The 22,199-nt window shown below is 43.3% G+C and overlaps 1 protein-coding gene across 1 annotated transcript; it reads left to right on the top strand.

The window, feature by feature from the left end:
* Positions 1–4,008: 4,008 nt before the first annotated feature.
* On the top strand, positions 4,009–22,199 carry sting1 (stimulator of interferon response cGAMP interactor 1; the record flags this gene model as incomplete). Its single annotated transcript, XM_080843975.1, has 6 exons — positions 4,009–4,241; positions 4,526–4,703; positions 9,689–9,797; positions 11,055–11,308; positions 12,190–12,376; positions 21,928–22,199. 6 exons carry the CDS (start codon positions 4,009–4,011, stop codon positions 22,197–22,199), a joined length of 1,233 nt encoding a protein of 410 aa, XP_080700101.1.

Here is a 22,199-nt window from a genome sequence, read left to right as displayed (position 1 = left end):
ACAATGGTGTCCTCATCCAATTGAAAAATATAGGTGTGTTGGTCATTAGTATTTTTATTTAGCATTGGAACTTATCGGCACAATGAATCAGGTTGGAACTTGCTGTTTAATGGAAATGACTCAACAACATTCCATTTTAAAAAGCAGTGTTGACAACAGATATAACAGAGCTATATATATTTACATATAGGTCTATATTGTACATTTTTATTTTGTAATTAACTAAAGCAGCCTTACATGAGTCTTACAGGCTTACTGTCGTCAATTAGATGAGGATAGAGTATTTAATAACATTTAATGTAGCAGTTATTTTAGATGTTATATGTCTTTGATGAACCAGTAAAGGTGTAGCAGTGACTGTATGTCCTTCCTGGCTCCATGGTTGGGCGCTTGGAGGAATAGGTGTGTTTTCCTGTAAATGGCTTGATTGGCACGCTTGAGGTGGTACACACAAGTTGTTTTCCTGTAAATGGCTTGATTGGCACCCTCTGTCAGATGAGACTACACACACCCACACACACTCAGTAAAACCTGATGAGTGACTCTCTAAAGGGGAATATTCACCCGCATTTAATTACGTACACATATTCATACACTGAAATGCTTTCATTTGGGTGCAAACTAAAACCATAAAGAATGTGTACACACACCCATCCAAATACACACACAAACTCACACAAATGATTCATACTCACTCACACAAAAACACTGAAACAAAACAAACAACCCCACACAGGTATGCTCACTGAAGCATGTCAACTCCCAACTTCAGTCAGAGTTTATATAAAGAGGTAATTATAAGAGGCATTGTAAGATATAAGATACAGTGCCCTCCACAATTATTGGCACCCTTAGTGAATATGGGCAACACAGGCTATGAAAAAATGTGTCTTTGCTGTTGATCCTCTTTGTCTGTTACACAAAATATTCACAAAATACTCATTCAATGAAATATTTCACCCCTAGAAAATCTTATAATTAAAATCTAACTGAAGTATATTACCAGTCATGTTTTACATTTTTAAGTTCACCTGTTTGATAAGGAACTCTAAAATGGTCAACTATGACTTCCTGTTTCACTCGAGTATAAATATGAGGTGACACAGGCCAAATACCCTTAGTCATTCATCAAGATGGTAAAAACAAAAGAACACAGTGTCAAAGTGCGACAAAAAGTTGTTGAGCTGCAGAAATTTGGAAAAGGATATAAGTAAATATCTAAACAGTTGAAAATACCCATTTCCACAGTCAGGGCAACAGTTAAGAAGTGCAAAGTGACGGGAGGGTGACCAGATTTGGGTTGGTGAAAAAGAGGACACTTCAGCGGTGACGGTCGGGGGGGGGGGGTTGGTAATTACGACAGGCCCTTGCATGCTATTATCAAGGGCCCTAGTGCACGTTATTTACTAGTTAAGAGGCGCGCACACACACACACACACACACACACACACACACACACACACACACACACACATTAGGCATATACACTATATAATAGTAAAACTTTCCTATGTTGTAATTATGTATTATCCATTGTGTCATCTCTCCTTTTGCAAAAGATAAAGCAACAACAAACTCTGATAGCTGGCCTCCCTCTCATTAATATCTTAATATTAAAGGCACCCAGTGCAACTTTATATCTTTATATAAACATTCAATGAAAAATAAACATTCAATTTCTAGTCTTTTTTACACGTAGTAAGTTTCAATAACTCCATACCATTACATATCGACATTCAAGGAGCAAAGATGAGACGTTGTTGTGTGGTGAGAGAACTGATAGAAAATCGTAAACAACAACAATCGCCGGTGGGGAGAATTATTTACTTCGGCTATTGTATTGGGAAAGTAGACATGTAAAAAAGAAAGATATCAACAATAGCACTCTGACACACTAACGTAAACAAACGGTCAAAGTGCTGAAAGGTTCTTTAAAAACACTTATGAAAGGCACGATTTGTTGCGGCGGCACAGCAGCTTTACCAACATCTGAAAAACACATACAATGAAACAGGCGCTCGGCGGCGACCTATCATTCAGGGCCTGTTTTGGAGCAGATTGCCTAGCAGTCCGTAGTCTCCCAATTTGCCAAGATGCTGATTGTGGATTATCATTCCCTAAAATCCACCTTCGGTAAGGTGTGCAGTGCACTGCTCTGCTATTGTTTCTGACATCTGTGACAGTGGCAACAGCCGAGTGATCTTTTTCCAAATTGAAACTCAAAAAGACCTACCTGAGGGGCCGCATGGAGCAGGAGAGGCTGAATTGGCTGGCTATCCTTTCCATTGAAAAAGAATATCATGAATCACCACCTTTATGTTTGAAAGGTGCTTGCCTGTGTACTTTGCCTCTAGGTCTTGACGTTTAGATTGCGCGTCTAAATTAGATCGTCTCGTCACATGATCAAATAGAGACTTGACATTGGACAACAAAATATTACCCACAAATCATTGCATTTCTGTATATGACAACAATAAGAAATTATTCATTTAATTGAATAGTTTTTTTAATAGTTTCCATAGTTTATGTAGGATAAGCATATAATTGTGTTATAGATTGCTACTGACTATTTCCTTTCTACAAAATAATAACCACCATGACCGAGATAGGTTGGCCATTCCAAGGGTATAGATAGCATATGGTACTTTCAGACTACTATATAGCTAATCATTGATCGCTGGTGTGTTCCCAACCCTCGTTCACTTTGAGGAATTACTACAAAGAGACACGAATCAAAATCCCGGACAGTTTGGGAATCCCTGCCGGACGTCTTTTTTAGGTCTCAAAAAGAGGACATGTCCGGGAAAAAGAGGACGTCTGGTCACCCTAGTAAGGAATCAGCCTGGAAGAAGACCTGTCTGTAACTTGACCCCACGCACCGTGAGGAGGATGGTTTGGTAAATTGAGTCCTGGGGTCAGAAAGTCTCCAAAACTACCATCAGACGCCACCAACATCACCACATTGTTTTGGAGGGTCGCCAGAAGAAAGCCGCTGCTGTCAATCAACAACAAACTAAAGCGCCTACAGTTTGCCAAATGTAAGTCAGACTTTCAATGAGACCAAGTTATATGGTCAGATGAGACCAAAATAAAGCTTTTTGGCAATAAACATCGACAATGGGTTTGGCGTAAACAGAAAGATAGCCATACAGAAAAGCACCCCATACCCACTGTGAAGTATGGTGGCGGATCTTTGATGTTTTGGGGCTGTTTTTCTTCCAAAGGCCCTCAACATCTTGTTAGGATACATGGTATAATAGACTCCATCAAATACCAGCAGAAATTAATTGAAAACCTAACAGCCCCCTCTAGGGAGCTTAAAATGGGCCGTGGTTGGACCTTCCAGCAGGACAAAGATTCGAAACACCCCTCAAAATCAACACAAAAAATGTTCACTGACTGCAGAATAAAGGTTTTGCCATGGCCATCACAGTCCCAAGACCTAAACCCAGTAGAAAACCTGTGGTAAGAGCTGAAGCCGAGTCTACAAGCGTTGACCTAAGGATCTGAAGGATCTGGAGAGATACTGTATGTAGGAATGGTCTCAGATCCTGTGCCATTTGTTCACCAACCTCATCAAGCATTATAGGAGAAGACTCAAGAGCTGTTATCTTGGAAAAGGGAGGCTGCTCAAAACATTAAATTAAGGGGTGCCAATATTTGTGGCACACCTGTTTTGGACAATAATATTTATTTAACGTCAAACATTTTTTTTTCTTTTAATAATTTTACTTCAATGAAAAGGTTAGATTTTTGTGAATATTTTCAGAGAAAGACCAAGAGGTAAAGCAAAGACATGTTTTTTTAAGGCCTGTTTTGATCACATTCACTAAGGGTGCCAATAATGTGGAGGGCACTGTATGTTGTGTGCGTGTGTGTGTGTATGTTTAAATGTGTGTGTTTGCCCCCAGATGATTCAGAGGAGGTAAAAACAAGAGGCATTGTAAGATTTAAGATATCTTGTGTGTGTGTGCGTATGTATGTGTGTGTGTGTGTGTGTGCCCACAGATGATGCCAGTGAGTGTGTGTGAGTCAGTGGTTCCGAGACCTCGCGGGCCATTGCCACGGGTATGTGGTCTGGTGATTACTGGTGTGTATGTTCTGCTGGAGTGGGGCTTCGTGTCTGACGTCACGAGGCTCATCCAGGCTGCTGAGCCGGTTCTCTATGGCCTGTGTGTTGGGGTCGTCCTGCATGGAGTGTGTCTGTTAGCTGAGGAGGCCACCTCGCATTTCACACAAAGGTGAGTGTGTTTGTGTGTATGTGTCTGTGAGAGCGTGTGTTTGTGTGTATGAGGGGTTGTGTGTGTGTGTGTGTATGAGTGTGTTTGTTTGTATGGGTGTGTGAGTGTGTGTGTGTTTGTGTGTATGATGGAGAGTGTGTTTGAGTTTGTGTGTGTGTGTGTGTGCATGGGTTTGTGTGTGTATGTATGTGTGTGTGTGTGTTTGTGTATTTGTTTGTGTGTTTGAGTGTATGAGTATGTCTGTGTGTGTGTATTGTTAATAACCCTTCACTTCTCCTCCATAGGCACAGCAACAGTGTGATTAGTCTGCTGAAGGCGTGTGTGTGTTGGAGAGCGCAGGCTGCGGTGTGTGTTCTGGCTCTGCTGTGTGTGTTCCGAGGGAGTGCTCTCAGCTGGGAGGAGATGGGCAGGGTTCTGCTCATAGCCATCTGCTATGTACTGCTCAAGACATTTGAAGTGCTGGTGAGACACACACTCACACACACACACGCACACACACACACACACACACACACACACACACACACACACACACACACACACACACACACACACACACACACACACACACACACACAAACACACACACACACACATTATATCTACACTTGGGAATGGGTACAGTAATGGTGTGGGTGCGTGTCATATGATGGCTAAGTTGGTCATCTTTAAGGCAGCAGTAAAACTTTCAAGCTCACTAAATAGCAGCAAAGAGACTTGGCTTGCAATGACCGAAACAACACAGCTGTTACTTTGACAACTGACGGATCTCAGGGAAGTGTTGTCAAGGATACGAGGCTTCATAAAACTCTTGACAATTACCACCCAATCTCAAAACGTTCTGTGCTTAGTAAATTCTGTCCTTGGTAAAGTCTGTCCTTAGTAAAGTCTGTCCTTGGTAGATTCTCAAACATGTTCTGCTTCAGTCCTGACTCAAGCATCCCAGTCTCTCCAGCAATCTTTTGACATTACAGTCTACTCTTACTGATCTTAAACTGGTTTGAAACTGCTGACTGGGTCTGTGGCATATCGTTACTATAAGGAGAGCTTACAGTGACAACTCTGACGAAGACCAAATGCTTATAATACACTTTTGTTAAGCCCCAGATCTCATTTTGATGCTTCATTTGGTGTGCTCCGTATGTGTGTGTGTGTGTGTGTGTGTGTGTGTGTGTGTGTGTGAATGAGAAGATAGATAGATAAAGAGAGACAGCGAGAGAGAGAAAGGTAGAAAACATTTGTGTAAAGAACTTATATACTTGTCATTGTCTCTAGCCACCAAGGACTTTCGTCCGCATACAGCTTTTATCTGCTTCAGGGGAAACAGGTTGTCACTGCAAGCTCTCCGTATTGTGACAATATGCCAAATACCCAGTCAGCAGTTTCTTAGTTTGGTCTCTGTGGTTCACTAGAAGAAGAGAGTGTGTCTTTTTTTATTTCATTCCAGAGAAGTTTCATATTAAGTTCCTTGTGGAATTAGTTGGGGACTTCCCTCACTTTTACATGCAAGTGCTCTTAGCAAGCATCTTAACCTAACCCATATAACAACTGCCCAGCCATAGATCCTACGCAGCAATTAAACCGCTCACTCTCAGAATACAACACCATGTCTGGTCCCTTAGCAGTCACAACAATACACTTTGGTTCTTAAAGCTGTCTAGCGACATCAGCCAGCAATCTCCGATTCAGCACTTTACCAGAACTGTTTGTATGTGCGCACAAAATAAATCGTTAGTAAGTCATTAACCGGCAAAGAGCTATTCTCGCTCTTTTATTCTCGAACAGACAGGCAAATTATTCCAACCTGATTATGTCTCCATGTGCAGTGACCCTGGGTCAGTTTTACAAGTAGTTCCAGAAAAATTATGTTTTAATAAGCCAACATAAGCCACATGGGTGGTCATCATAAGTACCTCCAATGATGAATAAGGTCCATAGGCCAAAGTTCTCTCCAGTTGATCTTCCTCGTCTCAACACCATGCCAATTTATTCATCACTCTTCCCTTGCTTGAGAAGTGGCCCATCTAGTTTCCTTGTCTTGCAGGCGAAACAAAGCTAGTTTCCATCTGCCTCCTCTCCAGCAATGTAGCCTTACCACATGCTTTCCACATGTCACCTGGCCAAAACCCTGCTCTTTTACTCTGTACCTGCTCAGTCATATCCCTATGCTGTAAATAATGCGCCTTGGGCATGTTGAGCTGCTTTTCTGGATTCCACTTCTTCCCTGTCTTTACTGTTGGAGCAGTGTTCTTGACGACTGTACTGTGAAATTCCTTTTCAAAACAAAGCTACAGTACTTTGACATCGTGGTACCCCAAGCCATTTCCTAACTGCCTTATTTATGAATTTCTCAAATTTCTCCACCTCTGAAAACTTCACACACAGTCAGAGGCCACCTTACATGTGGCAAAAGCCCAAACTGCAAGCACCAGGATTTCAGTTTATCAGGCACTGAGCCGTAAAACAATGAATTCTCTAAGCTCTGAAACCAGACACAGTCACTCAATGTGGAATAGTACCACCTGCCTTAACCCTTCACAGGTTGTTCTAAAATAAAAGGTATCAATATAAAACCTCTCTTTACTGATAGAAACACTTAAACATTTACTAGGTTTCACTTTCATTCCTGCCCTTTTCACACTTTGCCATTAAACTTGGCTAAATCATGTCATCCATATAAGCTGGAATGGCAGGAAATTGGGGGTGCCTGCAGAAAAACCTGGGATTTCTGCTTTCTGCACGGTAATATCAAATAAACTGTTTGACTTCAGATTGGAGACCAAGCATCACTAAAGAAGGTTTTCCTTCCACATTGAGAAGACTGGTCGTAACTAGCCTATGTTCACAGCGTTCTTCTCCTTCGGAATGAAAATACCACCTGCCCGACGCTACATCCTTAGAATTGTTCCTTTTTCCCATACAATCACTATGAGCTTCCATAGATATTTCAAAATATCAGCCACTCCTTTGTAGTCACGATATCGTACCCCGTTAGGGCCAGGAGATGATGAGATACAGTCTTTGCACAATGCACAACCTTTGCACAACCTTTGCACAACCTTTGCACAATGCACAACCTATCTTCACCTGGGCCTATCTCGTCCCATGTCTCTCTACCTGGGGGGGCCATCGTCCCATGTCTCTCCACCTGGGCGGGCCATCGTCCCATGTCTCTCCACCTGGGCGGGCCATCGTCCCATGTCTCTCCACCTGGGCGGGCCATCGTCCCATGTCTCTCTAACTGGGGGGGCCATCGTCCCATGGTGAATCTCTCTATTTGGAGGAAGGTCTGCCGGTAGCACGAGACCCACGCTGTAGCTGTTGAAGATACTTTGTTGAAGGTCCTTTCTTTCAACTCTCAAACGTCCTGTTTTCTCTTGAGTGAGGAAAGACTTCACACACTTACATGATTGATGCGTTGGGCAGAGCTGTTGGCTCTCAGACTGTGGCTTTAAACCACAAGATGGATAACAACTTGGAGAAACTAACGGATCTGCAAAGGAATATGGTTCGTTTTGGAGACCTGATGGAAAAGTGGGAGAAGCTGGCTAAAGAGTAGCCATGAAAATTGGAATACAGCTACTTGGAAGACCAAACAATCCCTATCTTATCTGCTTTCGGCCCCCCTAAACAGTACGGCCAAGGCCGTTGCTGGAAGAACATCTCCCCTGAAGTGCGATGTAGTGAGACTCTCTTGCCTTCCCTTCCCCCTTTGCACAGACACCTGTGGAATGTTGTCTCTGCCTGGAACCGGAACAAGGATGTCTCCATGGCAACCACAATCTTGCGAACTGAGAATCTGACTGATTTGTGGCCTAGGAGGGCAACAACCCAGGCCTACATACACACATACATACCACTCACCAATATGCATTTCACCCTCCTGACCCCCCATCCCACGCCTTTGCCCGCTTCTTACCCCTAGTCCATCCAGGTGGGTCTGTGACCGCGCCGACCTTCCAGGGGAATGGCGAATAGGACCGGGTGGCTGCTTGTTTGTACTGGTTTACCTCCATCCCCCCACCCCTCAACCCTTGCAAATCTGTCATGTAAAATGCTTGTGCTTATGTGCTGAGGTGTTTTTTTTACTGTTCCCACACTGTACTCCTCTAGGAGCATAGTCTGGGGGTTGACTCCCCCCCTGCCCAATGTTATGCTGTAATTCTTCCCTCAATCTTGTCTTCCTGTTCTGTCTACCCCATACTGTATGTTATGGACGGGTTGATTGCTTTTTCTTTACCTCTGCCTGCAGTACACTAATACCTTCTCTCTGTTCATCATCTACTCTCTACCTCTGCCTGCAGTACACTAATACCTTCTCTCTGTTCATCATCTACTCTTTACCTCTGCCTGCAGTACACTAAAACCTTCTCTCTGTTCATCATCTACTCTTTACCTCTGCCTGCAGTACACTAATACCTTCTCTCTGTTCAGAATCTATTCATTTCCACTGCTTCTTCAGCTGCCTTCTTTCTTGAATCAGCCTTTCTTTCTGTCGTCTTGTCATCCCTGGTGGATCTTCAAGCAAAGGGAGATATAATGCATAATGCATAAGCTTTACACAGCCACATCCTGAACAATATTGCCTACTTCCATGACAGCAGGAATTCAAGTACAGAAAATGAGTAAATAAAACATGAAAGAAGACACTTAGGCATTTACTATACCAACGGAAGAGAAGATAAAGGGCAGACTTATAGCCTCACCATATATTAAAGGCACCCAGTGCAACTTTCGAGGCAAAAATAAACATTCAATTTCTAGTCTTTTTTACACGTAGTAAGTTTCAATAACTCATCGGAAAACTCAGAGAATTGCCGACGGGAATCCTGCTTTATTTATTGGTGGCACCAATAAATAAAGATAGTTGTTGTTAACGATTTTCTATCAGTTCTCACCACACAACAACGTCTCATCTTTGCTCCTTGAATGTCGATATGTAATGGTATGGAGTTATTGAAACTTACTACGTGTAAAAAAGGCTAAAAATTAAACGTTTATTTTTGCCTCGAAAGTTGCACTGGGTGCCTTTAATATTGTGTATCTATGTGTGTGTGTTTGTTTTGTGTGTGTGTGAATGTGTGTTTTTGTATGTGTGTGTGTGTGTGTGTGTGTGTGTGTGTGTGTGTGTGTGTGTGTGTGTGTGTGTGTGCGCGTGCGTGTATGTGTGTGTGTATGTAAGTATGTATGTGTGTGTGTGTGTGTATGTGTGTGTGTGTGTGTGTGTGTGTGTGTGTGTGTGTGTGTGTGTGTGTGTGTGTGTGTGTGTGTGTGTCTGTGTGTGTGTGTCTGTGTGTGTGTGTGTGTGTGTGCGTGTGTGTGTATGTATGTGTGTATGTGTGTGTTTTTTGTGTGTGTGTGTGTGTGTGTGTGTGTGTGTGTGTGTGTGTGTGTGTGTGTGTGTGTGTGTGTGTGTGTGTGTGTGTGTGTGTGTGTGTGTTTTCCAGGCCCCAAGTGAAGTGGAGATCTCTGAGATCTGTGAGTCAAGGCAGATGAACGTGGCCCATGGGTTGGCCTGGTCTTTCTACCAGGGCTATCTGAAGTTGGTACTGCCACGTAAGTTGCCATTTTAAGACCTCCTATAGCTTCTATCTCTTTATACAATGTATGTTCACGTCATTTAAATTACATCAGTTCGAATGTCGTCCTGGTAATGCTGTCCCATGATGTCCTGTGACGCCACAAAGGAAGCCCCCTAGTTGCCTCTTAAAGCCGACAATGCCCCAGGGAAAAAAAATCAAACTGCCCCATAGAACTCCATTTTTTAGTATTGCCCCACAAAATGTCCTCTAATTTCAAATTAACACTAGTAGGTTTCCCTGGAGACATCTGCCGTACACAACAGTGTCCGAAGCCTCGAAGAAGTACTAATGAATATGCCTTCTGCAAGCTGAAGGGACCGGTATTCATAGTTAATAAGGATATGCCATAGTCAATAATTCCATCTTATGTATACCTAGTATAAATGTTACTTTTATTAGCATGTAAGCATTCCTGGGTAAGGACTCTTTGGTTTGACCTGTGGACGGAGGTGAGAGACCCCTTCCCCCTCTGGGTCAAGACAAAAGAGTCTGCAGCTATGGCCTACTTGAATAGATGGTTACACCCCTACACATAATGTATATAAGACCCTGTCCTTTAAGAGAATTATCTTGAGGTGAAGCTGGTGAGTGGAACTCAAGCTCTGTCTCACAATGATGGCCATCATTGTTCAAGAATAAAACCTGGAAATGACTGACAAATCCATGACTGAGTCTTCCAATATATGGTATAAAATTAGATACCATCAAAGCACTGTTGCCTTCAGCAAGCACTGTTGCGTTCTGCAAGCTCAGTTGCGTTCTGCAAGCTTTGTTGGGTTCTACAAGCTCTGTTGCCACCCTAGTATTCCAGGACCCCCTTATTTACAATTCTAAACCTGATTGTTCAAATCCTTGATTTTGATTGGCTAAAAGCCGTTGTAAAATCCAGCATTACCTTACAATTTGACCTGATTACATTCCATATTACTGCTTCGCGTCGTGCCTAACAACTCCCCTTACCTGTTCTAAAATCAGCACAAAGCACGGCCTCTTGGGGCTTATTGCTTAAATGAAGCACTATGTGTTCCCTATGTGTGTGCATGGTTATGTGCATAAATGTTCACTGTGTGTTTGTATTGGTCTGTCTGTGTACACTAATGTATATGTCGCAATGATGATGATGGGGTGTTTTATGCATCTCTCCCTTCTCTCTCTCTCTCTCGCTTTGTGAGTGCGCTTATATACATCTTGTGTGTGTGTGTGTTTGTGTGTGGGGGGGGGGGGGTTACAGTGCTGGAGGATGGGGTGGAGAAGTATAACCAGAAGAGGCACAACCTGCCAGCAGAGGGCGCTCTGACAGACCCGTGGTCGTCTCGTCTGCACATCCTGTTGCCCCTCAGTGCTTCGGTCTGTGCGCACCCCGAGGACGATGACCCCCGGGTCAGTTTCCATGACCACCTGCCCCCGTCGGAGATGGACCGTGCTGGGGTGCGGAAGAGAGTGTTCAAGAACAGTGTGTACAGCATAAGGGATGAAAAGGGACAGGTGAGAATAGGCTCTTCATTCGTTTCTATGGACATATACAGTATGTACATATAGTATGTGTGTATCGTGTGTGTGTGTGTGCATATAGTATGTGTGTATGTGTGCGTGTGCACATATAGTATGTGTATCTGTGTGTGCATGTGTTGGAGTTGGAATTTACAAGAACAGCATGTAATGTGTGAGTGCTGTGTACGTCTTAGTTTCTTTGAGAAGCATTGTCTCCCCTAGAGACTCTATACACACACACACACACACACACACACACACACACACACACACACACACACACACACACAGGCTTAGTTTGAAGCATGTGAATGACTGACTCGGTGAAAATGTTCTTCCTGTAGTGATCTGAGTTTAACCAAGTGAGGGTAAACTATCCACAGTACCTCTATGGCAACTAGCTGCCGATGAATACAATCGTTGCCAGATGCAAATCAGAACTGTTTCATTTGACATTGTGTGGAACTCCAGGGGCTTTCCATGCACTTCCCTCCAACACACAGACACACACATGCATACACACACACGCTGTCCACGACTGTGTCCTAAGTACCTCTGCACACAATCCCTCTGCACACACACACACACACACACACACACACACACACCCACACACTCACACTGAAACTCACACACACACACACACACACTCACACATATTTCTTGTTCTCTCACTGTCTGTGTGTATGTTCACTACTGCATCCTATGAGCCAACCCTTCTGCTCACACATCAACACACACCGCACACACTCTCCCTCTTCCTCCCCTCTGTGTGTGTGTGTGTGTAGGTTCACCCCTGTATCATGGAGAATTCCCACCTTCTGCTCACACACACACACACACACACACTTTCTCTCCCTCTCCTGTGTGTGTAGGTTCACTACTGCATCCTAGAGTACGCCACCCCTCTGCTGACCCTTTACCAGATGTCACAGGAGAGCAGTGTGGCCTTTGGCCTCCCTGAGCGGCGCCAGCAGGTCCTGCTCTTCTACAGAGCCCTGAGGAACATTCTAGAAGGATCCCTGGAGTGCCGCAACCGCTGCCGACTCATCCTGCTGGATGGTGAGACACTCTGAGTGTGAGATACTGAGTGTAAGATACTGAGTGTGAGATACTTAGGGCCTGATTTACTAACAGGATTGCGCCCATTTCTGGCGTAAAATAGCGGTCGTAAACATAAAACGGTATTTACTAAGGGGGCGAATTTGAGTAGAGTCGCATATTAACGCTTTGGGGGTGTGTACCTGCCAACAGGTGGGATGGCACAAAACGTGGGTGGTAACGTGGGCGTAAAGCGCTATTTAATGGGAGGGGTGCGCCTAATGATGTATTGCGTGGTATTTACTAAACTGCCTGGCGAGCGCACGTCCCTGATTTGCGGGCTCATTCTCCGCCTCATAAAAGCACGTCTTAACCAGGAAGCGCATTTCCATTTAGTCTGAAAACGTGATATGGCAGCAGTTATAAGAGCAAGGCGAAGAAAGACAGCGCGCACAGAAAGAGACAGCGCACAGAAATAATTTTTTCAACTCGTAAAACACATTTTCAGTTAAGCGAACCACAAATCATTAGACTGTACAGGTTAACCAGCCACGCAATACTTCAATTACTGGACCAGATCAGAGAGACATCTAACCCTCCACCCGGCGATCACATTCCATTCCATCAGTTGTTAAAACTAATTTGCAAATATTGGCCTCCGGATAATTTCAACCAGTTATAGCATCTGCAGTTGGTATATCTCAGCCTTCACTCAGCCAAATATTCACCCAGGTGCTCGACGCATTGCTACGACGCACTGGTCAATACATTTCCCCACTGCCATAGCTGAAATTAGAGACATCAAACAGGACTTTTTTTGAAATCGCAAACTTTCCGAACGTAATCTGAACCATTGATTGCACCCACGTCCATATATATTGTAGTGAACCCATGTCCCTTGTAGAAATTATTAATCTCGCCATGTACACATCTATACTGTTATAATAGACAGTTTATGAATTAATGCCACCAATAGCATATTCTTTATAATCGTGTTCTTTTAAACATCTCGCTGTAGGTGATGGCGGGCAGAACAACAATATAGCAGCGCACACATTGAATCAGGTTCAGTGATTGAGCGAACGTGAACCAATATATAGAATATATCTCCACTTAGCCGAACCTTCATTTTCTCTTCCTAAATAAATACCACGGAAAATGCGCAAAAACACCGTGCGTTAGTAAATCAGGCCCTATATAGGGCGGAGTAAACCCAGATTGCCCAGCGCAATCTGGTTTGATAAATACCACGGGAAATGCGCAAAAACACAGTGCGTTAATGTGCGAACGCAGATTAAGCAGCAGTCGCATGTTAGTAAATCAGGCCCTTAGTGTGTGATACTGGGTGTGAGATACTGAGGGCCTGATTTATTAACAGGATTGCGCCCATTTCAGGCGTAAAATAGCGGTCGTAAACATAAAATGGTATTTGCAAAGGAGGCGCATTTGAGTAGAAGCGCATTTTTACGCTTTGTGGGTGTGTGCCGAAACGAGATGTGAGGTTATAAGAAACCTGGGCGTGAAGCGCAAATATATGGGAGGAGAGAAGTTAAGTGTGCCTAATGATGTATTGCGTGGTATTTACTAAAACTGCCTGGCGAGCGCACGTCTCTAATTTGCGGGCTAATTCTCCGCCTCATAAAAGCACGTCTTAACCAGGAAGCGCATTTCCATTGAGTCTGAAAACGTTGATATGGCAGCAGTTATAAGAGCAAGGCGAAGAAAGAAGACAGAGACAGCGCACAGAAATATTTTTTTCAACTCGTATAACACTACAGTTAAGCGAACCACAAATCATTAGACGGTACAGGTTAACCAGCCACGCAATACTTCAATTACGGGACCAGATCAGAGACGACATCGAACCCTCCACCCAGCGATCACATTCCATTCCATCAGTTGTTAAACTCCTTGCAACATTTGCAAATATTGGCCTCCGGATAATTTCAAACAGTCATAGCATCTGCAGTTGGTGTATCTCAGCCTTCACTCAGCCAAATATTCACCCAGGTACTCGACGCATTGCTACGGCACACTGGTCATTATACATTTACCCACTATGATAGCTGAAATTAAACTTTCCGAACGTAATTGGAGCCATTGATTGCACCCACATGCAAACAGTCCTACCTTCAATCCACGAACACATTTACCGAAACAGAAAGCACACATATTCAATGAATGTCCAGGTCATATGTGATGCCAACATGACCATTACTAACGTGGTAGCCAAATACCCTGGATCTGTCCATGACAGTTCTATCTTCCGGATATATTGTAGTGAACCCATGTCCCTTGCAGAACTTATTAATCTCACCATGTACACATCATTATTGTTATAATAGACAGTTTATGCATTATTGCCACCAACAGCATATTCTTTATAATCGTGTTCTTTTAAACATCTCGCTGTAGGTGATGGCGGGCAGAATAACAATATAACGCGTGCACATTGAATTAGGTTCAGTGATTGAGCGAACGTGAACCAATATTTCTAATTCCTCTTCGCAGAACCTTAGTTTTTTCTTCCTCAAATCTCCATGGTGGCAGTAACTTGCAGGCGATTTCTCCCGTCTTTTAACGGTGCGCTAAATAATGATTGCCCAGCGCGGATCTGGTTTGATAAATACCACGGAAAATGCGGGGAAACACCGTGCGTTAATGTGCGCCTGGCAAAGGCGCAGATTAAGCTGCGGTCGCAATGTTAGTAAATCAGGCCCTAAAGGGGCGGAGTAAGCACAGAGCGCCCAGCGGGGATCTGGCTTGATAAATACCACGGAAAATGCGCAAAAACACTGTGCGTTAATACGATTAAGCTGCGGTCGCAATGTTAGGCCAAGGCCAGACTAAGCGGATTTTCATACTTTCCGGAAAGTAACTTGACAAACTGGCCTCCCGGCCAGATAAATCTGCCATTTGGAGCGTTACTTTCCGTCAAGGTTAGAATCCCCTCTCCAGAGTGGGAAGGTTGCAATCTACCCTGCTATCAGGGCCTGTCTGGCCGCAAATCGGGTTTGAATCCGCGAATCTGATGACGTAATTATCCCACGTGAACGCTGGAAGCTGTCAAGTAGTCACGTACATCTTCCCAGTCGCAATAAAAACAAAAAAATGTAAGTCTTCTGTTCTGTTTATGGCTGGCAAACAACGATCTAAGAAGGGCACGTTTTATTCACTGAGTTACCAAAGCAGTCTTCTTTATGGGGACTAATTTACACTGCACTGAATTACACAACTAATATTACTAGATACATATAATAGTGGACATTACACTAGGCAACATGGATCTCATTCATATCTCATCCAGTCGAAATCTTAGCAGGATTGAACACATCTTTATTACGGCGTATCAACATAAGAACAGAACATAGCTAAATCTCCGCTTAGCGTGCTAATCACTACTAATAGCACTAGAAGGTAGCCCAAAATGTGGTATTTAATACACACGATCTATCACAGTAGCAACTTCATGAAAACCCTTACTTTCATTAGGTATGCACATAATGCATCACATACAGGTCGAACAATGATGATTTAAGCATAGGAAATGTATAAGGCACAGTATGGTCAACTACTTGGCGACAAACTGAACTGTCACCAACTTAACTAGTTGTAACTTGTCGTCTTCTTCTACGAGTCTTCTTCTCCATTTCCGGTAGCACCCTTCACAGCGCCACCAACAGGCCTTGCATATGTACTACAGCATATTCACCAGTTTCAATGGGTGTGTGTGGCCGTAGAACAGCGCAGCACAGCTTTGTCTGGCCGCGATTGACTAACCCCGAATACGTTCCGGAAAGTATGAAAATCCGCTTAGTCTGGCCTTGGCCTTAGTAAATCAGGCCCTGAGTGTGTGCTACTGAGTGTGTGCTACTGAGTGTGTGATACTGAATGTGAGATACAGAGAGTGTGCTACTGAGTGTGTGTTACTGAGTGTGAGATACTGAGTGTGTGTTACTGAGTGTAAGATACTGAGTGTGTGATACTGAGTGTGAGATACTGAGTGTGAGATACTAAGGGTGGGTTGCACCAATAAGGATTAACTCTTAAACTAGGTCTAAACCAGGTTTGTCTTTTAATCCAGTTGCACCAAACTTTAAACCTAGTTTAACTTTAGTTTACAATTAATCCTGGGTTAATCTAACCCTTTGGCAATATCTGTTTAATTTCCATTTAAATCTAGATTAAAATCAAATCTGTTGCACCAGTCATTTTAAACTTTATCTAAACCTGGATTAGCATTTTTATTTAAACCACCCCTGGAGGAGGTTTATCTCTCTTTTATTGACAACAAATGATAGCCTACTTTCGTCATTTTGTCATGTTATTGCTGCAACTAACGGCGTTGGATAGAGTGATAACTTACTACTGGTGACAGCAATTATTGGAACCTGCTATTCATAATATTTACACCCTATTTACATGTTCAGTCACGGCAGTGCATAATCACCACAACGATTATAAAATATAGCTAGCGACGTCATTTAGTTCGTCATCTAGTTACTCACCGCTTCTGTGGCTGTACTGTCATCTAATGTGCCATCATCGTCGTAGGGGTTGGGGAGGGGGGAAATCTGCTGCGGGATCATATCAATGATCTTCTTTGACAGAGGATCCGTAGTCATTAGTGGTGGTCCGCTGCCAGTTTGAAATTGACCGCCGCATCTTTTTTGGCCTTAGCCTTGAGGTTTTTCCGACAGGCTTTTTAGTTGTGCCCTGTTCCTCGTCTCTTTGATACCGCTAGAGCCATTGACGCGCTCAGCTAACTGGACCAAGTTCCTCTCCTTCTCTAGTATAATGCTGTCAGTCCTCATATCCTCAATTGTAACCCCAAACTCCTCCATCAACTCGGTCCGCAACATCTTTTCAAATTACCCTCTTTGACTTGCCATAATAGCTAGCTAGCTGGCTAAAGTAACTGTGTTTATTAGCTATAGCCGCTATATGTTTGTCTATGGGCTAAACGGCAACAAACCGTATCAGTAACGGCATTTATTCAAAAAGCAGCTAGTTTAGGAAAAATACCGGATGCATTTATTTTAGGCTATTTAGTTCCGTAATTGTTAAACAACCTTGTTTATTTGTTTACATTTCGTCGGAATCCATCATGGCGGACATTGAACATAAACTAATCCTGTTTTAACCCTTGTTTAAACTAGTTTAACTAATCCAGGGTTAAAATTAAGATGTGCAACACAACTCCGATTAATTATAAACCAGTTTAAACCTGGATTTACTAAAACCTAGATTAACTCTAAACCAGGATTAATTTAATCCATATTGGTGCAACCCAGCCTAAGTATGAGATACTGAGTGTGTGATACTGAGTGTGAGATACTGAGTGTGTGTTACTTAGTGTGTGTTACTGAGTGTGTGATACTGAGTGTGAGATACTGAGTGTGAGATACTGAGTGTGAGATACTGAGTGTGAGATACTGAGTGTGTGATACTGAGTGTGAGATACTGAGTGTGAGATACTGAGATACACACTCACTAAAGATGATTCTGTTTCCTGTAGACGCACTCACTAAAGACGATTCTGTTTCCTGTAGACGCACTCACTAAAGACGGTTCTGTTTCCTGCAGACGCACTCACTAAAGACGATTCTGTTTCCTGTAGACGCACTCACTAAAGACCATTCTGTTTCCTGCAGACGCACTCACTAAAGACCATTCTGTTTCCTGTAGACATACTGGTGCATGACGACGCACTCACTAAAGACGATTCTGTTTCCTGTAGACACACTCACTAAAGACAATTCTGTTTCCTGTAGACGCACTCACTAAAGACGATTCTGTTTCCTGTAAACACACTCACTAAAGACATTCTGTTTCCTGCAGACGCACTCACTAAAGACCATTCTGTTTCCTGTAGACATACTGGAATGGAATGGAAATGGAGCCCTAGTGACTGTTTTTAACGGCAGAGATAGTGACACACACACACTCTGAATTTTGTAACAAATCTGGGCTAGGCGCTCAGATATTGTCAACAAATGAATTTGGTTCATTAAAACACGCACGACAGAAAATAACATGAATTATACATTTATTTTATAGTGACAGTGAAAAGGAGCTGAGAAAGAGAAAGAGCCCGTAGGCCAGAGAGTCTGTATCACCGTCCAAACAAAACCGTGCAGTTTTGTACTAGTCCCACGTCTCAAAAAACTCTTCAAAACCTCTGATGCAAATTACATGTCCAAACAAAAAAAAAGGTACATCCACGTGAGTTATTCCACATGAGTTAATCCACCCAGCAGCGAGACAATGTTCCTTTAGACATCGCAACCAGCATCAAAATAAAGTGAAGAAACAGGTTTGATCTCACCTCTTCAAAAAAGACGGCCATTGAACTGTTCGCGCTATCCCGACCGTATTCCTAACCGTGAGTAGGGATTAATCCAATATAGTTCCGATCGGTAATGTAATCCTTGAACTGGAGACCTCGAGGATACCAGCGGAAATTACGATCGCGACAAGCCCCGCGTTCGTCTTTTTCGAGCTGAGCGGCTCTGCCTGGGTCCGCCTCTTCCGCTACGTTGACAAGATGGTGGCCGTTGAGAATGGACAGTGTACCCTGCTTCCACACTCAGCGTTTTGACCGTTATGAGTACAGATACGGGTCCTTTGGGTATACTTCTTTTCGACGCGGAAATGGGAAATCGGAAAACGGAACACCCTACATACTCACACTAAGGATGGTAGGTACGGTAGGTAGGGAAAACGGAACAGAGCGCAGGTCACCTCTGTGACTCCATTCATTTTTTCTCCCTTCTGGTTTTCCGCGTCACGGTTTAAAAACAAAACAGGTGACTTCCAAACAGAGCGCAGCCATAGGGCAGGCAGGAAAGGTGTGTGTGTGTGTGCGTGAGTGAGTGAGTGACCCTATCCCCTATCGCTCTGGAATCAGTGGCATATGTGAAAACATTCTATGGACTATCAAAACAACATATCACAGTAATATCTGGCCAATCTCATATATTGGACACATACCTCTAAATTATCTATAAGCCAATTTATTTATATGTGGCTGATGTCACAATTTAGTCTCTGCATTTTACCCATCCAGGGTAGTGAAGCACACAGTGAGGCACACAGTGAAGCACACTAACCCGGAGCAGTGAGCTGCCTTCAGCGGCGCCCGGGGAGCAGTGATCGGGGTTAGGTTCCTTGCTCAAGGGCACCTCAGCCGTGGATGTGGGTATGGGAGAGCAGTGCTCTACCACTTCCCCCACCCACATTTTTCCTACTGGTCGGGGATCGAACCGGTGACCCTCCAGTTACCAGCCCGAAACCCTGACCAGTAGGCCACAGCTGCCCTGGCTGCTACTGTTTCCTGTAGACGCACAATGAAGACGATTATGTTTCCTGTAGACGCACTCACTAAAGACCATTCTGTTTCCTGTAGACACACTCAAGCATGACGATTCTGTTTCCTGTAGATCAGTGGTCCCCAAACTTTTTATGCCCAAGATCACCGACCTTTGCCTTGGTGAAGGCAAGATCTACCTATTGAGGCGTTGAGAGAAAAAGACTGTCCAGACTCAAAACTGCACTTACACCTTATCTTTGTATTGGGCCTAGTTGTAATTGAATTAAAGCAAACACTTTGGTCCCGCTTTCAAATTGATGTGACCAAGAACACATTTAACCAGGGGTTCTCAATTATATTAATTATCAATCCATCTCAAACTATAATTTTTCTAAATTATTTCCACAGCCCATATATAACGCTGAAACTATGTGTCAGATTTCATCTTCATATCCAATTTGAAATATCTATCGGTCTGCAATGCCGCTCGCGGCCACTACACAACTTTGGCGCTCTCACACTTGCCATGCATACACAGTAGCCTAATAGAAAGCACAAGCAGCATCTACTGTTTGGGCAAACTGGATACAGGGCCCTGTTCGGCGTACAACTGAAGCTAAGTTAATAAATTTAGCTCGCGACATGAGATAATCTAGCTCGCTAAATGAGAACAGGCTATACCGGTCTGGCGACGTGCGATAAATTACTTAAACGTCAAGTTAAGTTGTCCCAGGCTAATCTCGTCAGATAAATTGCGCGTGCACGTCCTGCTTCAAAAGGCAGGAAAGGTCACCAAAACTATGATTTTTTTTATCTAAGGCAGGATATCACCATGAACGCATTATGAAGAATTCAAGACCATAATCATGTCAAAATCCAACACTGCCGCTGCTGGGACAGCAATAGGCTGTCTAAGACGTGATATCTTTTTCTGTGTTGAATACGTGACTTCGAGAGCTCATGGCTAGTATGCAACAGACCACTGGTTCAACCCCCCTCACCTCCGCAATAAATACAGTTTTACATCTCCTTGTAAATTGCTTTGAATAAAACCGTCTGCTAAATTACTAAATGTAAATGTATTAATAAGAAATTCAATAAATTGAAGCAATGAAAATATATTGTGTGTATTTCTCTCTTCTTATCATGCATCCACCTTAATAATTTTCTACAAAAATGATATGCTATATGGTGTAGTAGACTGAGACTTTATTCACTATTGCACAAAAACTAGACACGTTTGCAAAACTAGACGTTTGCAATGATGTAAGTTAAAGTAGGTAAAACAACGTTCGCCAATATCTCCGTAAGGGAGATGGGCTATGTGCTCAAATTTCCTGGGATCAAAGAAGACGTTAGTATTCATGTGCAAACTAAAAATCACGTCTCAGGATTGCTGCGCATGCAAGTTATTTCGGGTGTATCAACTCAACTGTGCTAATTTCACTGTCATATAATTATGAGTGCTTTGTTCTCCGCATCGCCGACATTACAAAAATGAAGGCTACCACTCGCAAAAAAGTGAAGACAATCAATGTTCGACTGTGTTTGCAATAAATTACTCGAGAAGGTCTTTTAAATTAATTATTCCTTGTCGGGTGGATCGGTAGCGCTCATACAAGAACTCATCATGATGGTAAAATGGATCTTGGCAATCGCAAAGAACTCTTCCTACGCTAATCAAAGTATCTAATATGACTCCTTGTCAATGGGAGCCCTCCTTTTGCCTTGGGTGTGGCAAGCTTAACCAGCTAAACTTTGGTTAGCCTGTTAGTGCTAAGTGATATGTTACTATGGTCATTTATCAGAAGTTGTTTCGCCAAACCCGATAAAGGGGCGTTCTCTTTTTTTTAGCCTGGAATCTAGCTCGCTAAACCGCTTAGCGAGCGTCGCCAAACAGTACCCAGGGCTGTTAACGATTTGTTTTTCGCCTGGAAGTCTCTAGAAATCTGGCACCTTATTCAATTTCAGGTTCAATTTAAGAATCCTCCAGAGAACACTTCAGCTGTGTTCAGAGATAGTTTCTGACTATGGTCACCCGAAGTCCGTAAGAAAACGAAAATTAAAATTAAAATGTTTTTTTTTTTTGGAGATGGACAGGGAAAGTCTCCAAGATCGACAAGTCGATCGTGATCGACGGGTTGGGCACCTCTGCTGTAGATGCACTCACGCATGGCGATTCTGTTTATGACACTGACACTCTCATGATGAATCTGTTTTCTGCACATCCCCACACTCACAATGATTCCATTTCCTTTAGATGCACGTGCTGGTGAACCTCACTTCCTGTCCTCGCAAATCCTGAATGACCTGCAGCAGCAGGACAGGGAGGAGTTTCCCATGGCCCTCTCACCCGTGGACAGACCCACTCCCAGAGAGGACAATGGGACTATGGCAGCCAACGGAACCAATGGAACAGCGGCACGGCTGCATGACAATAAGTCAATGAGCAGCATCAGCCTGATGATCAGCGACTCGCCACACACACTGCGGTCCGTGCCAGAGGAGAATTCAGAAACAGTCACAGAATGA

This window comes from Sprattus sprattus (genome assembly GCF_963457725.1).
Source record: "Sprattus sprattus genome assembly, chromosome: 8".
Lineage (NCBI taxonomy): Eukaryota > Metazoa > Chordata > Actinopteri > Clupeiformes > Clupeidae > Sprattus > Sprattus sprattus.
The sequence above is the reverse complement of the archived record's forward strand: the minus strand, read 5'-3'. Positions and strand labels throughout refer to the sequence as shown.